At 49.0% G+C, this 25,866-nt stretch overlaps 1 protein-coding gene across 1 annotated transcript in view; it reads right to left on the bottom strand.

Annotated features, from left to right (window-relative positions):
* Positions 1-8,684: 8,684 nt before the first annotated feature.
* Positions 8,685-25,866, bottom strand: part of SFRP1 (secreted frizzled related protein 1) — a 44,306-nt gene continuing 27,124 nt past the window's right edge. The window contains exon 3 of the mRNA XM_060001069.1: positions 8,685-12,042. Coding sequence (XP_059857052.1) covers positions 11,720-12,042 — 323 coding nt within the window. The 3' untranslated portion in view covers positions 8,685-11,719. The remainder of the gene's footprint in view (positions 12,043-25,866) is intronic.

Raw genomic sequence — 25,866 nt, 5'->3', positions numbered from 1 at the left:
GCACAAAGGTTCCAATTTCTCCACATCCTCGCCAATGCTTGTTATTTTCTGTGCTTTGATAGTAGCTATTCTAATGGATGTGAGGTGGTATCTTGTTGTGGTTTTGATTTGAATTTCCCTAATGATTAGTGATGTTGAGAATCTTTGCATGTGCTTATTTGTATATCTTCTTCAGAGACATGCTTATTCAAGTCCCTTGCCCATTTCTTACTCAAGTTCTTTATGTTGTTGTTGTTGAGTTGTATGTGTTCTTTATACATTCTGCGTCTTAAATCCTTATCACATGCATGATTTGCAAATTCTTCCATTGCATGGGTTGCCTTTTCACTCTTCTGATTGTGTCCTTTGATGCACAGAAGTTTTTAATTTTGATGTAATCCAATTCATCCATTTTTTTCTTTTGTTTCCTGTAAGAAGAGTATTTTAGCCAATTTCAATACCATGGCTCTTCTCAAGATGCCTTTAAGTGAGAGAACAAGATAAAACCCTGTGCTGATAATGGGTGGCCTGGATCTCAGTGGCCACAATGAGCAAGTGTGGACCAGGACAGGAGCTGACCTTCCCTTTCTGTTACTTTCCGAGTCAGAGTTTGTACGAGGTTATAAGAAATCTTTTTTTTTTTTTTTTTTTCAGACCTATGCTAAACTTAGGAGTTTGGGTTTTGGCTTCTTTGTTTTGTTGTTGCTGGTGGGGTTTTGTTTCGACGCTGGGTGTTTTTTTGTCCCTGCCTTCTGGGTACACATTTTCCCGTCGTACAGCAAGGAATCTTAAAGAATTAACTTCACATACAAGATCCAAAATGAGCCACTTATTTAGGAGAAAATATCCCAGGTTTTCTGGCCAGTTCAGATCTTCATGACTTGCATCCGACGGGACCACCCTAAAAATCAATAAAGGGTCCCCAGGGGAGTGAATGCGAACATTTAACTGCTCTGAAAGATAAGGAGCTGAAAGCATCTTAGAAGAAAGCGCTGAGCATTCAGGTCTTGGCTCTGTGCTTTATGAGTCCTAACTCTGATCGGTGTCAGTTGCCGAGTCCTCGGCCAAAGAAATACTGGCGAGCCAGCGTTCCCTAATTCCCTCGGTACGCCAGCAGCTGAAGGTCACCTTCTGTGAGGCCAGACCAGCCTTTAATACATTCCAGTCTACTGGCATGAACTCACCACCTTCCTCTCATAATGGAAAAAGAAAAGCTCGTTTAATTGAAGACACTTTCAACCCAATGGTGCCACAGGAGGTGAGGAAGGGCTCCAGGGCAGGGACAGCAAAGCTACTGCCACACTGCCCACCCTCTTCACCCTTCCACTCACTTTCCTCCCTCCTGGGAGGCCTCACACATGCCCCCATCTGCAGATTCGGAAGTCCCGTTGTTTCCACCCATCCCTCTTGTTTCTTAACCATAAAAACAAGTTACCCATGTGGACAAGTTACCTGAGTACAGGCCATGGGCAAGGCAGTGGAGGGGGGTGACCCAAAACTAGTATCACACAGGTATAATGCGGGTATAACTTGTTACCATGTGTAATGCATGGTATAATGTATATTACATTAGTATTAGACCTCATGTGCTACAAACAGGTTGAAGGGATTAAAAGACATCCCAGGAACAAGAGAGACCCATATGAGAGAGACTTGTCACCGCACCACTTAACGTTCCATTATATATCAGGCGTGGTGGGTGCTCAAAGAAGAGGGGCCTGTGAGGAGGGGACCCCCCCCCACCGCGGTCTGGTAGTAGAGCCACGTTACACACACAGACACCAACACCAAGGCAAGCACACACGTCCCAACATCAGCTCCTGCACGCTCTGACACTCACACACACACACGCCTTCCATACACATCCACACCCTGCAAAGAGATGTGTTCTCCGCACACCAGTTCACGGGTAATTGTTTTTTGTTGTTGTTGTTGTTGTGTTTTTCTGCGGTACGCAGGCCTCTCACTGTTGTGGCCTCTCCCGTTGCGGAGCACAGGCTCCGGACGCGCAGGCTCAGCGGCCATGGCTCACGGGCCCATTCGCTCCGGGGCATGTGGGATCCTCCCGGACCGGGGCACGAACCCGTGTCCCCTGCATCGGCAGGTGGACTCTCAACCACTGTGTTGAGAGTAATAGCTTTTAAGTTCCTCTGCTGAAAGAAATGAGAAATGGACAAAAGCACATAGCTTTCTAGAGAAGTTCGGGCGGCCCGAGAAGGCACTCCCAGCGGAACTCTTTTTACTGAACCATAGTTGATTCACAATGCTGTGTTAGTTTCTGCTGTGCAACAGGGTGATTCGGAGATATATATAGATATATGCACACACATATGCATATATATTCTTCTTCATATTCTTTTCCATTATGGTTTATTACAGGATATTGAATACAGTGGGACTTTTGTTGTTTATCTCTTTTATGTATAGTAGCTTGTATCTGCTAATCCCATACTCCTAATTTATCCCTCCCCCACCCCCTTTCCCCTTTGGTAACCATAAGTTTGTTTTCTGTGTCTGTGAGTCTGCTTCTATTTCGTAAATAGGTTCATTTGTATCATATTTTAGATTCCACAAATAAGTGATAGCATTCACATTTGCCCTGGTCTGTCTGACTTAGTATGCTAATCTCTAAGTCCGTCTGTTGCTGCCAATGGCATTATTTCATGCTTTTTTATGGCTGAGTAATATCCATATACCTATATCTGCCACATCTTCTTTATCCATTCATCTGTCAATGGACACTTAAGCTGCTTCCAGGTCTTGGCTATCGTAAATAGTGCCTCTATGAACATTGGGGTGCATGTATCTTTCTGAATTAGAGTTTTCTCCAGATATATGCCCAGGAGTGGAATTGCTGGATCATATGGTAACTCTATTTTTAGTTTTTTAAGGAACCTCTATACGGTTTTCCATAGTGGCTGCACCAATTTACATCCCCACCAACAGTGTAGGAGGGTTCCCTTTTCTTCACAACCTCTCCATTGGCTAAATGTATAATGTCATCCTCCTTTTGCCCCATTCCAAACAGGCTTTGTAAGTAATCCATAAGAAAATGCACCCTAAATTCCTGGAAGGGTTGGGCTTTTCGAAGGAGTAAATTAGTGTCCACGGGAGGTGGTCGCTGGAATTTCAGGTGAAGAAGAGAAAAGTGCGAAACGTTCATCCCGGAATTTCGAACGCTCTTGCGGTTAAGTGTTTATCCCATGAACAGACGCTGGCCTCTCTTTTCATGGACTCTGGCTCGTTTCCAGCACAGGTCAAGTTCAAATGCTTTATGCTGCCTAGACAGTTACTGGGCCATGAGCAAGTCCAGGTGGTTCTGATCAGGTCTAGAGACGCCTGGCTTTTCCACTAGAGAATCGGGGGCTTCCAAAGGTCGGCATTCCTGCCCCTCGGTCAAGTTTCATGCCTAATGGAACGTCGCTTCCCAGTTCAAAGTGAAGATCCTTGATTCCTTTTTCCCACCTACCCTCCTCACAAAAAGTCATAAGGAAAAAAAATGGTTGGCTTGGAACAGAGGCCCTGAGGTTTGTTTGGATATCACCCACCCTTTGTAAATCAACATTTTAATGAGTTAAGCACACAGTGAGAAACACAGGGGTCACATTCCTCTGAAATACTTGGTCGGGGTGCATTTAGCCTAATCCCAAATCAGGTGGCAGGCCAGGCCCTTGTCACATCTCCCTTGTCCCCAGGTTTGGCTCAGCACCCAGGACCCCAGATGGTCAGGACAGAGCAGGGGCTCACAGCCTTGAATTCCTGTGCTGGTGGGTGACAGCTGCCTGACGGCCTGCCTGGGGAGGGCTGGGGGACACCGGCTTCATGATGGATACCAACAATTCCCACCGCTCCCGCCCGTGATGGCCTCCCCGAGGGGCAGGCAGGTAGAATAGGAGGCAAGTGATAATGAGAACAGTGAAAGGGTCTGACATGGAAATTTCAGTAGGAAACAAGCAATTACATGAGAACAAACATTCCCAGCGCCACTCACAATCATCCCAACACATAACAGTGATTATAAAAACGATAGCAACAAATTGAGACCCGGAGCTGTTTGCACTTTGAGAAAACGGTCCTTCTGGGGCGGAGCTGTCTGTCCTCAGGCACGTGTGTGACTGTGTGTGTGGTGGGGGGCTTCTGAAACACATGAATTTCATTTGACTTGATTTAAAACTGGATCTCTTTCCCCTGCAGTTGAAACCACTTCTCCTGAACAAACACATTTCCATCCACCAGGAGAGGAGGAAACAGTGAGTCAGAAAAGAGGGGAGGATTTTTCTGGACCTGCTGTAGGTTCAGTGGAGTCCTGATTGGAAGCGTTCAGACCCGAGAAGAATGGTCCCCAGTGCAGAGCTCAGGCTTGGAGGTCGGATCACAGCGAGGAGGGTCTAGGACGCAAATATTTTGCTAGGAGCCTCACTGACCACGAGCTGTCCTTTTTTTCATCAAGAGTCACAGCACAGTCGAGCTAGTTCTTAGGGTTTTAAAGGTGAGTTCTTTTCCTTCCAACTCACTAAACGGAAATAAAAGTAAGTCTCTGGGTCCGGCTGTCCATCTCAACTGTCCCTACATCGTGGGACGCCTTCATCACCCCTCTCCAGCCCCCACCTCGTAAACAGCCTGAAGAGAGGAGACGTCCAAAAGTAAGGAGTCAGCTCTGAAGAATTAGGAGAGGGCTCGGAGAGTTTAGCTGTGACAGTGGCTGGCAAGTCAGAGGCAGAGCTAGAGAGGCTTCCTGCTGCCATTAATTGCCGTTTGCAGACTGGGGTGCAATTTTCCTCTAGCCGGCTCCACGCTGCGTCTTCCCACGCCTCTTCCTTCTCTGCGGGGGCCTTGAGGCCTCCCCCAGGCCTGGCCCAGGTCAGGGCCTGATTTGCATGCCGGAGGGGAGCTACTGTTGCTAGAAGTCACTGAGTAACCTGCGGGATGGGCAGCCAGACTTGGATTTCCCGTGCTCTCAGCTGCCGGCCTCTGGAGGGAGTGCTGACCCCCCAGGAATCCAGTCAGTTCTGTGGAACCCACCCTGGCTGTCTCTGGGTCACACTGTGAAACACACACTTGGGTTTTGGCATGCGATGCCTTTATTCCTTCAGCTGATGGGCTAAATCTTCTAGGCAAAGAGGCAAAATTACCCAGATCTGGTCATTACAAAGTCTCCAGAGGACTCAACAGCAAAACTGGAAACCGAGGCCCTTAAAGCCCCTCCCACCCCCAATCCATTCCCAGGTACAAACAGTGACGGTGATGCTGGTGTAAATTATTAAAAAGCGCAACAGAGGTGGGATCATGTACAAAACACTGCAGCAGCATCTCCTCTTTTCTTTCTAATTCTCTCTCTCTCTTTTTTTTTTTTTTTTTGAAAGGAAATCAAATGTGCACTTCTGGGGTTTGATGGCTTTATTTATCTCTAAGTCCTGACATCCAAGGAATCTCAGAGCAGCCCTAGCCCAGGATCCCACCTGGCTAGCTGATGGACAGGCTTCTGCGGTGTGCTCAGTTTCAGGGCCCAGGACTCAGGAAATCCAGGGAAGAGAGAAGGTAAAACCATTGCTTGCATCTTGTGGATGCCTACAGCAGAGCTTAGCTGAAATGCCGAGGACAGGACCGTGAGAATTCTGAATCCTTCGTGCCCGCCCTATCCACCAACTCTGGTGCTCAGGTGACGGGAAGGTCATCCTAATTAAAGCCACGTGGTGGGGTTTCAGCTGTGGAAAAATTGCTGGATCCTTTCTCCTACCTCCCATCTCCTCTGTCTCTCCTTAAACATACACATGCAACCTTCCCTCCCTTTATTTAAGCAAACAACTCTCTCCGTGATTAAGTACAGCCCCCGCTTATCTAAATAGTCCACAGATCTATAAAGACACAGGCACTCTCGGGTGCTATTCCGAGCTTGTTCTGGCTCCCGTCTTCTCCAAACCTACAAAGAGCAGCCTTCCTCGGCCTTTGCTGACAGAAATTCCTCACGCCTGTTCCCCGGGTAAAGTAGCCTTGCTCGGCAGGCTGTCCTCAATTTATCAAAGAGGTGGGATTTCCCCTCCAAATACTTCATTCCCCCCGCCACCCCTCTTTTCGTGGCCTCTCCCATAACCTGAGCTTGAAGCTGCCCAGATGTGAACATCGGAACATGAAAAGCCCCCGTTCTGTTGTCAGATTCTGATTCTGTTTGGCGGTGGAGGGGAACACCATCGAGAGGTGAACTCCAAGGCCCCCCCAGTGGGCGGGGCTGGGGGGAGGGATGGAGGGGAGGTCCAAAGGCAGACCTGGACAGGACAGGTCTGGATGGCTAATAGTTTGCTGAGGAAGGAAAAAAAAAAGGGAAAGGAGTCTGGGGAAGAATCAACCCTGGAGAGCTAGGACAAAGAACCCTAACGAGTGGATGGAGAGGATGGGCCCCCAGCTTTGGGTTTCGAACTGCGACTCTCCCACAGTTTGATTTTCTTTCCACCCCAAAGCATGGTTCGTATTTTGAGTTCCGAGGAGATGGGCGCTGCGTGGGGACCCAGAGGTGACATTAGTAGCGCAGGGAGCCAGGACACTGCTGAGCGGGCAGCCCTTCTTCTATGTGCCGCTTAGAGCCTCCGAGGACCGGCAGCGCCAGCTCCGCCCCTCACCCGGGAGCCAATCAGAAATGCAGAATTCCAACCCGCCCTCAGATCTATCCAATCAGAACCTGCATTTTAACTCGGTCTCCAGGTGACTTATATGCATCTTAGAGGTTGAGAAGTACTCCCTGGAGAGCAGGATGTACCTGGCAGTAAAGAGGTTCATCCCCTCCCTCGTGTATCTAACTTACCTCTGTTAATCAATACCTAGTTAAGAATAACAGAACTTCAGAAAGGGCTGCAGCAATATGAAGTGTGTGAGTAGGGAAAAGAGACACCAAAATAATCGTCTGCCTCTCACTCCCAAGCCACCACGTATGTCCTACTAGAACGTCATGCAAAGTAGATCCAGAGGACTGCTGGCAACTGGAAAACCTAGAGCACTCCCTCAAAGTTGAGATTCTAGGGCCCCATGGCAACCCTCCCGAATCTAAATCTCTGGGAGTGGAAGACAGAAACTGCACGTTAGCAAGCTCCTCGGGGACACATGCTACAATTTAAGAATGAGCCTCCCTATTTCCTTTAAGTACTGTTGGATTGTTGGTACGGACTTCTCTTCCTCCAGAGAGAAAGTGAATTGCTAGCACTTCTGGATCCGTGGTTGCCTTGGAAATAAGACCCACCTAACTTGGATACATTGTGACCCTGATCTCTTTCTGCCCCTGAGTTGGAGTTTCTGCACCTGTACAATCCCTTCAAGAGGTGTGAGCGCTATGGAGCCTGAGGGTAAGGCTGCTGTTCTCAGCCCTGCCAACCCTCTCTTAGTCACGAGGCTCTGGCAGTCCTGACACTTGGAACAACCCAAACTCCAGGGCGACGCCAGCTGCTGAAGCCGGGATGCCTTTGAACACACTTCATCATCTTTTTGGTGATTTGATTTTTTTTTGGATAATTCTATTTTAACTTTTTAATTTTTTTAATTTTAATTTTTTAATGAACTAGAGTTGATTTACAATGTTGCGCCAGTCTCTGCGATACAGCAAAATGACTCAGTTATACTGATTTGATTTTTAAAAATGCAAAAGGGCAGTGAGAACATATGGGTCGTGGTGGTAGGGTTCAGTAGGGTGACAATGATATCCACGCCCAGCCTAAAAGAGATTTTCCTTCTTATTAACCACAGAGGAATAAAAAGGAAATGCCAGTATTTTCCTTGGCTGGGCTGGCATTCCAGGTACAGGTCCACTAGTATGGGAAAATCTTTTGATACCAGAGCACGACTTAGTGGAATTTTTACAAGTCCTCATACCACGCCTTAAAAATGGTGTCTCTGTGCTTAGGTGTGGTCTGGGGTCACTTGGAGTATTTGCTCACTTCTGGGTGAGACTGCCAGTTGTCTGAGGTTTGGAAGTGCCTTGTTAGTCAGGAAAGACATGAACTGAAGTTGTCAGTGTCATCACTCACAGAATTAAAAATCACAGCGAGGAATTCCTTAGGCAAGAAGCCTATAGCAGCCTATAGCCTCCTATCAGAGAGCTTGGGCTCGCCAAGTGACACAGTCTGGGTCCAGAGGGAGGCTCAGCTGTAATTCAGACCTTGATCCCATAGGACTGGGACTTGGGAGCCCTGGGTTCTGGTTCCAGCAACGCCAGTGACCTGGGAGCCCCACCCTCCTTGGGAAACCCTAGCCATCTCACATCTGGCTTCCCATCTGTAAATTAAAGGGGCAGACATGGTCTCCTCTACGGCTCATGTGGGTCTCAGACTCCAGGTCCCAAAGAGTTTTCAGATTTTAGTTGGAATTTTAACATAGAATTGGCTGGAGGGGAAGATCATCTGAAACCAAAAACATGGAAAAGAAACGCAGGCAGGTTGAAAAATACATTCTTGGAGAGCAAATATTTAACTTTCTCTCTGATCTGAAACACACAGCCGGGGGAAGCTTCTGGAAATGATTCATGGGAGCAGGTGGTGTATGTGGGATGGGGTGAGGGTGTCTGCAGGGCACCCCAGGTACTCCTCTGGCCCACCATGCCCCGTTACCATTTGAAAGCTGTTAAACTGGGACCCGAAAAAAATCAAGAGAGGGGTATGTGTGCAGTGGATGAGGGCGAATGGTGCATCACTGGCGGGAAAAAGTCACCATGCACATTACCGTTGATTAATTGAGTGATTTTAGTTGAGTGAATATTGATACATGGCAGGAAGGCATGAAAATAAAATGAACACATACGGGAATTACTATTAACATAAGTGATAACATCAAAACATCTGGTAAAATGCAGTTAAAAAAACAACACACAAATGAAATGGAATGTAAAACATTTTCACAGTATTCAAAGCTTTTGTAAGAGATTTAGACTCTATAAGAGGAGTGCTACATGGAGGAACTAGAGGAAACAGGAATCTCGTCTGTGTCCTGTGCATCTGCTGGTGAAAGGTCAGGAGGGCCAGCACATTATGCCACGACAGTCTCTCCTGAAACAGAACGCCTGAGCCCAACACATCCACGGGGTTACAGCAAAGCCATTAGTTACTTGGAGTCTGATGAGAAAGACAGACTCTAGGTTTGGGCAATGGGGTTTCTGTAATTTACAGACCCAGGTGCCTTAGGGAGCCCTCAGTGCTAATTCACCGACACCCAAAGCCAAGTGTGACACAGGATGCTCTAAAAATGAAGTGTTCTTGGAATTCTCACCTCACTTTCTATCTTCTAAGATAAGTACTAATATTCTTCAAAGATTTAGCTGAGTTCTGCCCATGACCTCACTGGATTCCACCCAGAATGATGATTTTAAACCTTCACGAATACAACCTTTGCACTAGCAATAATGACCAAATCACACACAGACTCTTTTGGAAACCAATGAGAAAGCCAATGAGTCTGCACATCGTTTTTGTTACATCCTTTGTTGAGAAAAACAAAGGTTTGTGATCAAATGCGGCTTTGGGCCCAGAGCCTCCCTGTGCCCTGCAATGGTTGATGTGTGATAGTCAAGGCTGTCCCAAGTCCACGGTGAAACTCAGTCCCGGGACTCTGTGGCTGGACTGTACAATTGCAATTCACATTTCCAACTTCTTTTGAACTCTCTTACTGCTTCCTACCTGAGAATTCCCATTTAGAGAGTCCACCTGTTCATGTATAACCTTCCTGGGGTAACTGCTATGGCCCACACAAAGCCTTTCCCAAGGCCCTCACCATGGACAGAGGCCTTGTTGCCTGACCCGCTCTGTCCAAACAAGCAGATGCAAATGAGCACAGAACTCTTGAGTTAATCAGTCAAGACCATAGGCTCATGAAATTGCTCTGAATTTCAGTTGACAACAGGAAAGTAGAATATCTCTAATTAACTAATATATATACACATTTTAAAAAAATCATCCAAAATTACAGGCGAATCACTTAAGATCCCCAACACTTTATGATTAAAGGTCAGAGAGAACCAAAAAAAAAAAGTATTAAATGATGGGTCACTAATTGTCAGGGGTTCATTAGATCAGGATAACCCTCAAGAACGTACTGAAGTCGGCAGGCTGGCTTTCAGACTGGAGTTTTGGGAAGTTAACAGAATCTTCCACTGTTTCTGTGTCAGGCTGAGGCCATGCGGGTGACGCCTTCCAGCCCCACTGAAGCATTGGATTGGGTATAAACATTTGCCCAGAGGGACAATCGTTAAATCCTCGAGGTGTTACAGAGAATTAAGAATCAGGCTTGAGGGAGAAATTAATTTGGGAGGAGTTACTTCCTATACATTGAACAACAGAAGTCAAGTTGCTTCCGTGAATGGGTTTATGTACTTCACTCATTAAACACGATGGCTTTGAGAATTATCTTAGGGCCCTTGGGGGAAAACCGTAGCTGCTTTGCCTTTTAAACTCCCTCCTTGGACTGGGACCCTTGTAGCTTAGCTTTCCCTCTGCAGAAATGAAAAAAGCAAAGCCAAACAAACATTATTTTTTAGTGCAGAGGACAGGCAGGCAGGCTATTCTAAATTTCTCGGCTCTCTAGGCAATCAAGTTCAAAGGAATCCATTTCTTCACAGGAAAGACAGGAATGGGATGTACTGTGAGTTTTGATTAGCGTTGTGTTCGGGCCAGGGCAAGCCAGAACCCCTCAGGAAGGAGGACCCACAGCTACACTACCAGGAGAATCCACCTCCCACTGGAAATGCTCAGAGAGACAGCCACTCAGCTACAAAGTTGCCTCGGAGGCACCAAGAGACCCCAGTCTTACCACACCTTTCAAATGCTCAGTGGAGATTTTTTTTAAAACCTTGAAAAGTAAGTGGGTCTGTTGGTCGCTTTAAAACAATGTGAAATGAACAAACAAGGGAATTAGAATACTAAGCTCTTTGCCCAATGACAATTCACCCTAGACTAGCAACTTGCTCAACTGTTCTCAATTTTTTCTGTTTTTCTCCTTTAACTCTGTTTTTTGAAAACCACGGTTGCCTTCTCAGTCTACGAATCATCACCTCTGTCACACCAAGGCGGGCCCCTGCCGCCCTCCACGTGTCAGGAGGTGAGATCAAACCCGAGGCTGACGGTAACCACCTCCAGGGCATCTGAGACTGGCTGGTTCATATCAGAGATGACACATGGCCACAGGGCCAAGCAATGCAGGCCCCTCCCTTTGTTCTTACTATTTCTCCTGTGCACTGTCACTCTCTGAGTGTGGTGTGTGTCTGTTTCTGTCCACGACGGACAGAAAGAGAAACTCCTCTGGAACTGAAAGCCGTGCATCTTACCAAGAGTTAGAATTTTCTAGTTCCAAAGGCGTAGATTAGCGGATAGATCCATAAGCAATCTGTAACGACACAAAGAGAGTGGCAGAACCTAACGTTTGCTGCCGCCTCTCCCTTGCTGCCCACCCCCTTTCTTTACCGGCAGCGTTTTCTTTTGTAGTGACTGTGTCTCTGATTGAGATGATGCTGCACCTCCCTTCCCCTGGGGACGTGCTGCTCCACACTGTAGGTCTTCAGAAGCTTCCTGATCTAAATGGGTTTCCTCATCTGGGCATGCGGCTTTAAATATCGGCTATACTGGGGTCTGGAGCATGGGGATGGAGGGAGGGGTGGGAAATGCTGCAAGGGCAAAGTAGCTGGATTATGATGCCCTCCACCTCGAAGGATCAGGGGGTGTGAACCGCCGAGGGTCCAGGGGTGTCCTCTCCCCCCTAACCCACCCCGCGAGAATCACTTAAAGACCGACTGGAAAGTGGGACATTCGTGATTCTTCATCTTCTTCATGAAGTTTTTGAATTCTTTGTTTTTCTTGTCCCACTTATGGATGGCCGTCAGCAGGTACTGGCTCTTGACCTTGCGGCCCATGATGAGGAAGTGGTGGCTGAGGTTGTCCAGCTGGTGACAGGGGCAGTCAGCCCCATTCTTCAGGTATAGGACCAGCTTCTTCAACTCCTTCTTCTTGATGGGCCCCAGCTTCAGGGGCTTCTTCTTCTTGGGAACAATCTTCTTGTCGCCGTTTTCCTTTTTCACTTCTTTGATTTTCATCCTCAGGGCTAGAGAGGGGGAGGACAGAGAGGGGAAGAGGAGAGAAGGGAGAGAGAGAGTTTTAGAACATGGCTTTTCATCAGAAACCACAACCCACCCGTGGGCAGAAGAGCAGGAGACATAAAAGGCAAAGATCACCTAAAAGAGGGAGGCCCTATCTGTCTATTCTATACATAAGGACCAAGGTCTCAGCTCACCTTCACGTACCAATCCTGCCCCCTGGTTTTGCAGTATCTGATGGTATCTCAATGGTTGTCACAGGATGCCGTGAGAGTCTCAGATAAAAGTTCAAAACCAAATCATGTGTCTCTTTTTTAAAACTCCAGGACTCAGACTATCATACGATGCTTTAAGAGAGGAAGGGGATCATCTAATCCAATCAAGTCCACATAATCCAATGCTACCAACATCAGCACTCAAAGAAAAAACTTACCCTGTTTTGTTCGTTTGTTTGTTTTAAGGAGAAAGTTATTGGTTTACGTTTTTTTTAAATATCCAAAGGACCTAAAATTCTTTGTCAGTTGGGTCCTGGAAAGAAGACAGACAGAACCTGTGTGTGTGCAGTCAGCAAGGGAAAGCTGACTGGATCAAACGTCAGCGTCCAACTTTGTCATCAGAGAAACCAGGGTTCCAACCACTGGGCCTCCAGGGCGTTCAGACAGCAGGTACCACTGACGTGCTGTCCACCACTCATCAACCACTAGATGGCGCCACTAACGGGCTAGCCTACCCACCGTGTAGACCCACAGACCCAGACTCGACTTTGACCTCTCGACCCATTCGAGCAAGTCCTGGTGAGGGCCTGATGGATAAATCCAGGTGGTGATTCCTTAAATCTCACATGGTACCTGGGCTTCTTCCATTCTCAGCACGGCTCCCCGAAGAGAGGGAAAGCCAGCCCTCTGCCAGCTCTGCCTTCCGGCCTCTTTGTCTCTACAGAGCCTGAGTCAACAGTGCTTCAGGGTTAGTGTGTGGACCACACACTCTAGTGCTGGCTTCATGGGGTTAATTGGTGAGGATAAATTAGCGTGGAGGCGTTCTAGTCATCGGAAATGCACCAGAAACACAAACACAGCGTCCTTATAACAGCCAACTCCCCTCAAAGCCTCGCCAGCCCTGGAGAGTTCCAAAGGAGTTGGAAATCATTTCTAGATTCTGGTCACCAGATGATGTGTCCATCCCTTGAATTCTTGTGAATTCCAAATCACCAAGCCCTCTCTTTTGAATAACTCAAAGCTTCCACCCACATTCCATGAGGAAAGACTTGAATCGAGCTACAGAACAGTAGCTAATGACTAGGAAAGCATCTGGATGCCCTCAAGAGTGCTGAGTATTTTCCATGCACTTCCTCAGTGAAACCTGATACCTCCACGAGGAAGGTGCAATTATTTCCCCCATTGAACAGATGAGAAAACTGAGGCGTAATGGTTACGTTTACTTGCCCAGAGTCACTGACCCTCAACTAAACCCACGGACTGAGTGTGCACTTATAATCACCGTGCTGTCCAGGCCGAATTGCAAAATTCTTTATAAAGAAGCTGACATTTCAAGTGCTGATTAAATGGACCAAGACAATACGGGAAAAGGGCTCAGGCTCTCTTCCCAGGTTTACCCACATTTCAAAATGACTTTACTTACGAAATGGTAAGAGTTCCTCCTGGTTGAAAGGGAACACCGCAAGAGCGAAGGCTTTATTATTTATTCTTTAGCTGATTAGAAAGCACACCCTTGGCCACCCCAAGAATTAGGAGAAATCCTAGGAACAAAGCTTCAGTGGATGTCTTAAAATCAGGAAATGAAATGCACTCCCATCCCTTTTGCTTACAGAAGGAGTCCCAGCTCTGCAGCCACCGAGCCCCGGGTAACAGACACCCAAGGCCCGCAGCCCTTAAGAAAGACCTCACTCCCAAGGGTGGCGGAGGTTTTGGGGACTGGCCCAAGCAGCAGATGGTTAGCCCTGACCTCGCAGGCTGGCCCAGCCCCCCTGCCCACGGGAGTGCACTGAGCACAGTTTCCCAGTGAGCTCCTCTCTTTACTGCCCCCTGCCCCACGGAACCAGTCACCACCCAGCACCTCTGATTTTGCTTGATTCCTGCACCCACGCCCACCCTGAGGGCAGAGGCAGGGGGGCCAGCAGGTGGGAAAGCCGCAACTAGGAACCAGCAGAGACCACCCCTCTGGGACCTCCGCCCAGACCTGCCCAAGCAGCCCTCCCTCTCCCACCCCGGCTCAGCTCCCCTTGTCAGCTTACCATCCTTGTACCTGGTGGGTCACCTGAGAAAAGACTTCACCTGGGCCAGTCTATAGTTCGCTCATCTAGAAATGTGTCCGGGGGGTTGAGCCAGAGGAGACTCCCTGCCCAGGCCCGGGCAGATCAGGGCTCCATCTCTGCCCGCCCTCCACACTGCGAGAACCGACTGACCCAAGGAAGGCGGCCAGGGACTGCAGGAAGGCGAGGCGGTGAAGACACCCTCCGAGAAGTGCCCCGACGTGTCACGTGACCCAAGGTCTAAAGCTGGGATCAATTACATCACTGGCAGGGACGAATGCATTCCCAGTGACAACTGGGCAGCCTCTTTTCTGCAGAGAAGTGAGCCATCATGTTTTCTGGAGAACCCACTGTGTGCCAAGCACAGGACAGGTGCTCTCTGTGTGGCTCTCCTGACTTAATGCACAGCAACCGCTGTTATTACTGACGATGATCAAGGAGAAGGACTCAGGTTAAGGAACAACACGAGGCCACACTTTGTGAAAAGAGACTCAGGACTATAGAACCCACCCCTGACCCCAAAGACCACGCTGGTTCCTACTATACCATGACGGGGTTTCAGATGCTATTGCTTCAGTGGAAACTATTTCCCTCTTTTGATTGTGTTGCTTTTAATCACAACTCAAATCAAAAATTAATGTTCCTTTGCCATGACCGTGTCAAGGAATTTAGTTTACATAGGTGGGAGCATGGCGGGGAGAGGGAAAAGCAAACGATGGAAATGTGTTCTGCATTAGACTCTTCGTTTCTTGCCATTTGGCTCCTTTCTCTTTTTGAGGTAGGGAGAGCAGGGAAGAAGGAGGCACATGTGGCCAGAAATTACTAACATCTTTCCATCTTTCAGGGCTTTATTTCAGGGATGCAGATTACCAGCAATGTTTGGATAGGCGATTAGCCATCCCAGGTCGACTTCCCCCTGCCTTGTGGGTATGTGTGCAGCCTCCCACCACATACACCCAGGGGCTGCTGGGACGGGGTGGGGGGAGACTGACCACTTCCTTTTCCCCCACCCGGCCTCCACCATGCAGACAGCCTGGACCCCAGGGATTTCGCTCGCCCAGGGACTGTGTCTGCGCTGCAACCGGTGCTGGTGCAGCAGCTGGGCTCACGACTGGGGCGCTGCTGGAGTCCCAGGTCCTGGGTTCTAACTGGGTGGCCACAGAACCTGGATCTGAGCTCCTGGAGGCTGTAAAGCGTGGAGTGCAGTCTGCCTGCCGGCCTGGCCGGTCGGGCATGCAGAGGGCCCGTGCTGGGCAATCCCAGGCGACTGCTGCGCCCACCCTGTCCCCGTCCTTCTCTGCCCCCTCCCAAGCCTGTCTCCCACAGGGTGATGATTCTACACCTGCCTCAGGCCCTTGATCTCAGCTACCCGTGACAGCCAGGCCCTGAACTAAAACAAAACAAAACAAGAAACAAAACCCTTCTCTGCGTTTTTTCTTAGCAGCAACTGAACGCCCTCCAACAGGAGGATATAACTCCTGCCTTTCACCTTGCTGGTCAGGGCCAGCGAGGATGCAGAGACCAGAAACTTTGAAAACTCAAAACTTAAGGTCACAGTTAGGGGCCGTCTGGGTCTTTCTCCGCAACCTTAAAATAAATAACCCCTTCTATTCAGGTTAGACCCTGAAAGTTTCATCCCACTTGCAGTCACCGAAACCATATTTTTTGCCCACAAATGATACCCCCTCGGTAGCCTCCCCACAAAGCCTGGCCATTTTCTGAGGCTGAAACGAGCAGAGGAAGCTTGTTACACTCATCCCAAACCCACACTCTCTTCAAAACCATCTTTTTCTCCTGACCTGCTTATGCTAATGGGGCCGCCATCCTTCCAAATACCCAGACAGGGAGCCTGGACGAGAGGCCACTGTTGGCCAAGGGCCAGGCATTTACATGATCGACAGTGTGGAATCGCTGCAAGAGTGCAAGAAAGGGCCTGAGATGGGGAAGGTGCCGAAGAGGCTGAGTCAGTCCCCAGCTTTGTGACTCCTCTGATTACAGATAACGGTTGCAGTGAAGAATAAAGTAGAGACGAGAAGAGAAGGAGGAACCTCCACTGGGGAGTCCCTGCAAAGTCATCAGAGGCACGGATGGAAAACTAGGTAGCTCAGCGTCTCGGAAAGCACAGCGGGAAGGCGCTTCAAGTGGAAGAAATGCTCCTTCATCCCCAACGCTGCAGGAGCTTAAGAACGAGCGTGGGACCAGCTTGCCAGCCTTGGCAGTGGGGGGCTTTGCTGACGACCTGTGGGAGCCACAATCCCAGGGAGTCAGGGAGACTCCCAGAGAACTCCAAACCAACGGGAAGTGAAAAGGTTTTCCATCCTGACAACCACCAAGCGTCTGGAATGTTTGTGAAGAGTCATCGCTGGCTACTTCTAGCCAAACATAGTAGATTGAGCACAGAATCATTTCCACCCCTCTAAAATTATAGTTTAAAAAAAGTTATAAATACACGCAAGAAAATGGTAAAGAAACAAGGACATCACATTTAGTAAAATAGAAAGCAAATGGATGGTGGGTCCTGGCTTGATGAGAAGAGAAAAGCTGAAACCCAGCTGCTAACAGAGGGAGCTGACAGTAAGAAAGCAGCAGGTCCACATGGCAGGACCCAGACGTGCTCGTGAACTGGGGCCATTGGGTGCTTCTGCACTCGATGACAGAGACTGTATTAAATATAGGAACTGAGGAGTCTGCATCAGGGCACCCAGATCCACCAGCCTGGCCATAAATCCAGATGACTGCCCCTCACCAACTCCAGCGGCAGCCAAGACGTTTATTCCGTACAGAAGGTCTGAACCCAGACAGACTGGGCTTGCGGACACCAGCCTCACAGGAGGACGGAGTAGGGGGGAGCTGCCCCGACACCAAAGGGTTAAATGGAAGTCTGCACAGTGAAGGGCGAAACCCTCAGGTCTTAGAACACTACAGCAATACCCCCAGTCAGAGGATTGTAGGGTTTCTATCTAAAGAAACTAGTAGCCCCAAAGAGAAGACCTACAGCTCCCCCTAACAAAATTCCGAAATGAGGCCCAACCACTCACAGGCCATGCATACACGCAAAGAGCGCCAAGTTAGTGCTTTACTCTTGAGCTCCAGCGGCCGGCCAAGATCAGCAGGCTTTTAAAGGAAAGACTCTACATGTGAACAAGAGACCAAAACGCACGGAACACACAGAAAAAAAGAAATCAGAGATAACAGAAACAAGCTATGGCACAGAAGAAAACTGTTTACAAAGATAATGGAAGATACTGTGTTCATGAAACCAGCACAGAATGCTGTTAAAAGGAATGTTCAGAGAACCAAGAGTATTTGAAGTTTTAAAAGGTAAGAGCAGAAATAAAGAATGCAACACACGTGCTTTAAGATAAGCTTGGAACAAAACGACAAAGAGGTGGAAACAGGAGAGAGAAAGATAAAAGAGAGAACCCAACCAGGAGGTTCAACATCTGAATAAGAGAAAACCAAGAAGACAAATGAGAGAAAATACCAAAGAAATAATGCAAGAAAAATTTTCCAGAAATGAAGAATGCAAGTTCTCAGATTACACAGTGCCCGGGTCAATGAATCAGCATTTAGAAACACCAGAGGTAAAAAGAACTTACAAAATCCTCCAGAGACAAAGCAAGGCTACATCTGCTGCAGAGGACCAGGCATCAGAATGGTCCTGGATCGGTCAAGAGCAACACTAGAAGCCAAAACAATTTCCAAATTCAATACCGAGCCAGTCAATGTGGGACAGGAGAATAAAGACAACTTCAGGCATTTAATGGTTAAAAAAAAAAATCTTCCATGTATCTGTTCTTAGGAAGCTGCCCCCAAAATGCAGCACAAGACCCAGGATCAGGAAACTAAAGCTCTCACATAAGATAAAAGCAATGGAAGTCTTAGAATTGTTCCTCCAAACAACTGTGTGGCCGGCGCAAAGCTCAATCAGTCCAGACTGAAACAGGAGGACAGAGGGATAGATGTACATCTGCAGGAAGGTCTGGGGCTGAATTCGAAGCACAAACACGAGGAGCCAGGAAAATAAAATGAGGCAACTACTATCTCAAGGGAAAACAAAATGGTGTATAATAAAGGAAATACAAATGCAGTACACTACACGGCTCAGCTGCAGATAATATTGACATAATTACAAAAATTAAACGCTGAATGTCAATTTAAGCGGAAGTGTGATATAACTATATTGAAAAGAATGGGGAGAAGAGGGAATAGGGTATAAGACAGATGTCTTTATCGTCAATCATAGAAAAGCAATAAATAGTGTCTAAAAATTAAAACGAAGAATTTAACTAAAAATTAAAACTGTGTAAAAATTAAAATTAAGAAACAAAAGTGAGACAGATCTTTGTCTTCAATAATAGAAAATCAATAAGCAATGTCTGAAAATCAAAATTAAAATTAAGTATGGTATTTATTTACTCGATTTTGCTATCTATCATAAGAAATAGCTAAAATAGCTGAAAATTATTACCTCTGGGTTGTGGAAATTAGTGGTTGGAAGGCATGGGGCAGAGGCCTGCAGTTTTTTGTTAAAAGCCTTTTAATACTATTTGACGTTTTAAATTGCATTTATTCTGAAGCAAAAAACTTAGATTTTAAAAAAGCTTGCTGTCTAGTAAAGAACTGAAATGTATATAAAATGTCAGTGAATCACAAAATGGGAGCTCTTAACAGAAACACAAAGATTACATTTCCTGCCCTTCACTCCCCGTCCAGCAGGAGCAGCTTGGCGTTAGAGCTTCTCAGGAAGGGTTTTGTTTAAGAATTCTGCCTTTTCCACTGTTTATTTGGGAGCACGGGGTAGCCTATAGAGCTTGTCAAGCCGATCATTTTTCAGATAAAAAACCAATTAGGTTAGAATTCGGATTATTTACTTTGAATGCAAAGGGACGTCAAACCTGGTTCAGCTGAATAGGCTGCCCGAGGCTGGAGGTGCCCACAGCTCCCTGCCTCTCAGCCCAGCCACAGTTCCTCCAAGAAAGGAGCAGGAAAGCGTGGGGTCCCTGCAGATTCTGGGGACAAGTGACCAGCAGTCAGATATACTATCTCCAATAGGTGCTAATAAAAAATCATCCTAGGGGCTTCCCTGGTGGCGCAGTGGTTGGGAGTCCGCCTGCCGATGCAGGGGACGCGGGTTCGTGCCCCGGTCCGGGAGGATCCCACGTGCCGCGGAGCGGCTGGGCCCGTGAGCCATGGCCGCTGAGCCTGCGCGTCCGGAGCCTGTGCTCCGCAACGGGAGAGGCCACAACAGTGAGAGGCCCGCGTACCGCAAAAGAAAAAAAAAAAAAATCATCCTGGGGCAGGTAACCCACCACACAGTCTGACTCCTGACTTGCTTGCTTTCCTAAATTACTTTCTCTGACAGACAGGGCTGAAGTTCCCAAACACATGATCTGTGCAGCAGATGGACAAACTCTTTACTGAGTGGCCTGTTCCCAGACCCCAGGACCAGGAAGAGCCCACAGGTGGGCGCCTGGAGCATCAGCCCTGGGGGTTCAGCTTACACCCCTCCTCCCACCCTGCCTCCTGGTGAAAGAGCCTGTTCAGATAGCAAGACCTCACTAAGCAGTCAGACAGAGAGGACCTGCTTTTCTACGTCCCAGCCCCGTTTTCACAAATCTCTTGGGTGGGCGACCCTGAGGCAGAAAGCGCCATCCCCAAAGCCAACTGTGCAAATGAGATTTGGTAACAGCGCTGGGTAAGGGCGGGGCTGGGAGAAACTGCCGCCGCTTCCAACACTCAGCAGAGGGTCTGGGCACGGCACAGGCTGGCTTGCAGGCACTGGGATCCAAATGAGTCCTGCTGACAAAGGCCCTGCAAAGGCAGCTCAACAGACCTCCGTTCCCAGCAGGGGCCAGTGTTTGCATCATTAATTCCTTTAGCAAAGAAAGGGGCTCACGCTTGGTACAATAACTCAGACTCTCTCCCCGACCACAAACCACGTGCTGCATACTTACAGGCATCTACTGGCTACAGGACAGACGCTACAGAGAGAGAAGGGAAAACAAAGAAAAATCAAAACAAAACAAACAAACAAAAAGATTGAAAGCAGCTTTTCTTTTTTCCTCATTTACAAGAAAACAGCAGATGTAAAAAATGCTCCTGAGTGACTTATTTGAGACAAATTATTTAACTGAAATTGTCCTGTTTTCTGGATCCCAGACATCTTGGGGAGGTGGGGGGATGGTCAGGCGGGAGGGTGGAATTTGCAGCTCTGTGCCCTCCCAACCCACTTACAAGTACTCACGCACGCAGCACGGCGGCGGCGGTGTCAGCCATCGGAATCCCGCTGCCTAAGCGCTTGATTTCGTGGCTTGTGTTAAATCCCCACTGATCGAAGCTAATGGTGCAAAATGGAAGCCCCACTTCGAGAGCAAAGGGCTGCCTGGCGTGGGTTTATTAGGGACGACGTGTGCACCGCGGCCCAGGCAGCAGGGGCTTGGGCCCCTCTCCTCCCAGTAAGGACCGCATCCCTCCCCCATGCCTCCCCAAGCAGTCGGCAGAGGAGAATAGGAGACTTGCTTAAATAAAGTCACTCAAAAGGATTAATGGAACCTTGGCTCCAAGTTCGGGCCAACCGGCCAAGGCAAACAGTCCTCCTGCCGGAGGGCTCACTAGTTTTCCATTCCACCCCGCAGTGTTCACGCCACACGGCACGTTGGAGTGCGCAATGGTCTCTTGGAAAGAAGATGATGGGGAGTGGGTTTCAGAACCAAGAATCGGAAAAGCCATGAGCTAGCCCTGGCTCTGAGAGATGCTCCGGAGAGGGGTCCTCAGGATCTCCTGGAGGACTTGTTAAAATGCAGATTGGGGGGCTTCCCTGGTGGCGCAATGGTTGGGAGTCCGCCTGCCAATGCAGGGGACACGGGTTCCTGCCCTGGTCCTGGAGGATCCTACATGCCACAGAGCGGCTTGGCCCGTGAGCCATGGCTGCTGAGCCTGCGCGTCCGGAGCCTGTGCTCCACAACGGGAGAGGCCACAACAGTGAGAGGCCCGCGTACCGCAAAAAAAAAAAAAATGCAGATTGCCAGCCTGCCCCCAGAGTTTCTGCTTCAGCAGTAATGGGATGGGGCCTGAGAATGTGCATTTCTAACACGTTCCCAAGTGACTCTAATGCTGCTGGTCTGGGGACCACACTTGAGAACCACTGGTCCAAAGGGTTTGAGGGTGGGCTTTTTGGTCTGTCACCTTGGTTATTCACAGTGACGCATTCTGAGGACGCTTTCTTGGATGGTGTTTAAACTTACTGGAAGCCCAGGGCAGCCCTCCAAACTCATTAAAACTCAGGCTGAAGTCAGCACGGGCAGGTCCAAGACCCAGCTGACCTGGGCAAGCTGTCCTAGTGCCGTTTTCAGAATCGCCGAGGTCTCTGGGGCCCCCACCCCGCAGAGGTGGAATCTTGCAAAATCAGGAAAACCAAGGCTTTGTTAGCGAGAGGCAGCATCTTTCAGAGTAAAGGACTCTAAGTCCAGAATCAGCCAACTCCAGCTCCTGGTTGGGATTCCATCACTAACTTTTGTACAAATCATTTTACTTCTCTGGGTCTTCATGTAGCCATTTGGACCAGTGAATCTCAATTTCCATTCCAGCACGGGCAATCTGTCTAAGTCTTCATACTTCCTTTCTCTGTCTTGAAACTCAGTATAGATTATCCAAGGGAAAGTAGCCTCTATCTCAGATGGTACCGGGTGCCCTCGCCAGCTCACGGCGCCCGGGGACCCTGCTGACAGTGGTCGCAGCCCAAGCCCACAGAGAACACAATGGCACAAGAGCCTGGCCCTGACCGTGGAGTTGTCTAAACTCAAAGACAGCTCCCAGAAATCATCTCCCAGCACGGCGGCAGGCAGGTCTTCACACTATCCCATCTGACGGATGGGAGAAGAGGCCTGGCAGTGCCCTGACCCCTCGGCTGGGAGATCCCCGAAGCAGCTATGAGTCAGGCCTCTGAGAAGCGGCGGCAGGCACACCTCAGATCTCCTCCCTTCACTGTTCTCATAGTTGATCCCTCTGAGCAGAGGGTGTGCTCCAGACAAAATTTATGCTTTTCCTACCCATCCTTCCGGCCAAACTACAGATCATCTTCTCCCTGAAGGTGATCTTCTCCAGCCCTGGCCTTCCAGGTCCCACCCCGCCATCTGCATATGGACTCAGCACAGGTGGTAATTACCCGTGAGTGTGCTTTCTCAGCACCCTCCCACCGTGAGCCTGCAGGCCTGGCCCACCTACCCACCCCTGTCCCTGGACTAGTGGGTGTCCCACACATCCCTGAGCTCAGCTAACACGGATACACAAGCGAACGAAGAGATGTAAACAGCACAGCCTGCCCTGAAGTTCACAGCCTCACCGGTGAGACGGGCATCATTCGCTCAAACCTCTGCTTCAGCAGCAACAACGATGGCCAACGGCTACTTGGCAGATCAGGCCCTGGTGTAGGTGCCTTTACATGTTAACTCACCGAATTCTCTAGCAACCAACCCTGATAACTGGCTTGCTGATCGGGAGGCTAAGGCAGGATGGCTCAAGAGACTGGCCGAGGTTCCACGGATCTCGAGGGGACACTGTGCCAGGAGGAGTGGAGGTGAGGCCACCATCTACCGCCTGAAGCACGGACAGTGCTCAGCTAAGGCCCAGGGGACCCAGGCCTCGTGTGAGGCCTGGGCCGGTGGCCGCTGCAGGCTGGGTCTCACTAATTCTTCCCTAACACACAGAGAACGTTCTCCGACAAACCGACCCCAATCACTGTCCCTAACAGAGGTATGCCTGTGAAACCCTTGCATGGTACCTATGATTAAGAGAACATTTCAGAAACTAACACAACATTGTAAATCAACTTTACTTCAATTAAAAAAAAAAAAAAGAGGACACTGATACGTTGAAACAGTAAGTAAAAAAAAAATCTCTGCCTTTGAAAGGCCTAGGGTGAGGAAAACTGCAGAGCAATTTTAGGGGTGTAAAAGTCTACCACGTAAATTTATTTGGGAAGCAATCTCTATGCAAAATTGTGCACATCAAAGACGCAGAGGAGAGAAATACTCCAAAAGCTCGGCAGTCGCTGCCTCTGGGCTCTGAGAACGGCTGATGTCTAAGTTCTTTATTGTGTTTCCCTTTATTTTCCAGGTTTTATAATTTTTATAGTGAGAAAAAAAAGTATCCCAAAGAGAAGTAAGTCTTGTTGTACTCTGGGTAAATAAGAAGTTTACAGCTTACAGTTCATGACTCTTCCAGCAGGTGTTCAGCGGGTCTTCACAGAAAGCCCACGACACCAAATTAAACATCGATTAACCCTGTGTGCATTCGACCAGATTTCCCAAACAAACAAAAAATCAAATTCCTTGCTACCCGCTGAAGCTTCCTGGGGCAGCCAGCAGGGAAAAGCCCTGGTCACGGGCAGGGAAGCGAAAGGAATACAACTGAGCCTGCAAACCAGGACACTTCGGAGACAGAAAGAGGGCCATTCGTTTTTATGCTGGGCCCACAGGAGTAAACGGGGACCTTCCTGAGGGCCATTCGTTTTTATGCTGGGACCACAGGAATAAACGGGGACCTTCCTGAGCAAACAGGGTATGTAGCCACCCTAACGAGCAGGTGGCCCGTGTGTAACGGGGAGGTGCATGCTTCACAGGTGTGGCTGGCATGGAGGTGGTGACGAGTGGCCTGGCGGAGGAGAGGGCAACGGAGGCCCTTCTTCTCCCTCTCCTGGCTGCCAAAGCTACCAGGCAGGTGCAGAGGTCAGAGGGTCCGCACCCTGTCTGACCGCGGGGCTGCCCACACTTCCACGGCCCTGGCTGGGGAAGCAGAGTCCAGTGGATACAGAACCATCAGGCTGGAAGGAGCCTTTGCCACAGCCCTACGTCCTACGTCCCGTTCCCTCAGTGCAGTGAGGACAGCGAGGCCCGGTAGTGCCAGCGCCGCCGGGAATAATAAGCAGAACAGGAGACCCGTGTCCTAGGGCCTCCTCCGCCGACGCGGCCTGGGGGCAGGCAGCGTCCTCACTCAGGAGTCACTGTCCCCCTTTCCCTCCCAAGGACGTTCGAGGTATAAAAGGATTCGGAAAGGGAAGTACCTCTCTGCTTCGTCACAGATGTCTCTCAAGTACCAAGTTCAAAAGAAGGCAAAAAGCAGCCTATGTCCAAAATCGTTCATTCTAACCATCACAGGATGCACAGGCAGAAACAGAGGCTGGTCCTAGACCTGAGCCCACCCCTCGCCCGCCATGAAGCTTATTCCTGCCCATCCGAGATCCTGACCACGTAGCTACCCAGCTGACTGCACTTGAAAGTTTCTGTTTCTTTTTTTCAGTCTTTCTAGGCTTTGTATAAAGAGCAGGGAGGGCAGAAGGCCCAGGCACCCTAGCAGCCTGCCTGACCCCGGCCTGGGAGGCGCCGAGCGTCAGCCTGAGCCCAGCCCACCGTGCACACCTTCCCCGTCCATCAGGTGGGGCAGCACCCGGCTTCACCCCAAAGCCCCAGGGAGGGGCAAGAGCACACACGTTCTCCTGCCACCCGCCCGGCACTGCCCCACCAGAGACAGACGTGTGTCCCCTTGGATTACAACGTAATGCAATCAGGATGGAGAGGAATGCTGGTCTCCCAAAGGTGAAGTCTGTCATGGCCTCAGATAGGTCTGGATGAAGCCAAGAATCTGAAAAGTTAATGGCAGTCGGCACCCGGTCCTAGCTCTGAGCTGGCCTCCTCTCGAAAAGGGAACCCTCCTACACGGTTGGTGGGGATGTAAATTGGTGCAGCTGCTACGGAGGATGGAGGTTTCTCAAAAAATGAAAAATAGAACTAACGTAGGACCCAGCCATCCTACTCCTGGACATATATCCACAAAAACAAAAACACTATGTGTGTTGAAAAGATACATACACCCCAATGTTCATAGCAGCATTATTTACAATAGCCAAGACGTGGAAGCAATCTAAATCACCCAGATGAATGGATAAAGGAGATGTGGTGTACACACACACACACACACACAATGGAATACTACAGACACAATGGAATACTACTCAGCCATGAAAAAGAATGAAAATTTGCCATTTGCAGCATGGATGGACTTGGAGGGCATTATGCTAAGTGAAATTAGTCAGAGAAAGACAAATACTGTACGATATCACTTAAAATCTAAAAAATACAACTAACTACTGAATATAACAAAAAAGAAGCAGACTCACAGATATAGGAACAAACTCGTGGTTACCAATGGGGGGGCATGATGGGGGATGGGGAAGGGGGTGGTACAAACTGTTGGGGGGAAGATAGGCTCAAGGATGTCTTATACAACACAGGGAATGTAGCTAATATTTTGTAAATGGAAAGGAACCTTTCAAAACTGTATAAAACAACAGATACAATACGTTGAAAGCTGGCCTCCTCTCTACTGTCCAGGCTCCTTGCTCCCGCCGAGCTCAGCAAGCAGGCGCGCAACGTGGCCCGTGGTGTCGGCCCCGAGCTGGGGGTCCCGAGTCCTGCTTCCAGATCCTGACTTCACTGGGTCTCCTTTCTTTCTCTCCACCCACCTGGAGCCCCACACACAGGTAAGGGGGCAGATCTGGGTGCCG

Source organism: Delphinus delphis, chromosome 21 (genome assembly GCF_949987515.2).
Source record: "Delphinus delphis chromosome 21, mDelDel1.2, whole genome shotgun sequence".
Classification (NCBI taxonomy): domain Eukaryota; kingdom Metazoa; phylum Chordata; class Mammalia; order Artiodactyla; family Delphinidae; genus Delphinus; species Delphinus delphis.
Note: the sequence above shows the minus strand (reverse complement) of the source record. Positions and strands in the feature narration are given on the sequence as shown.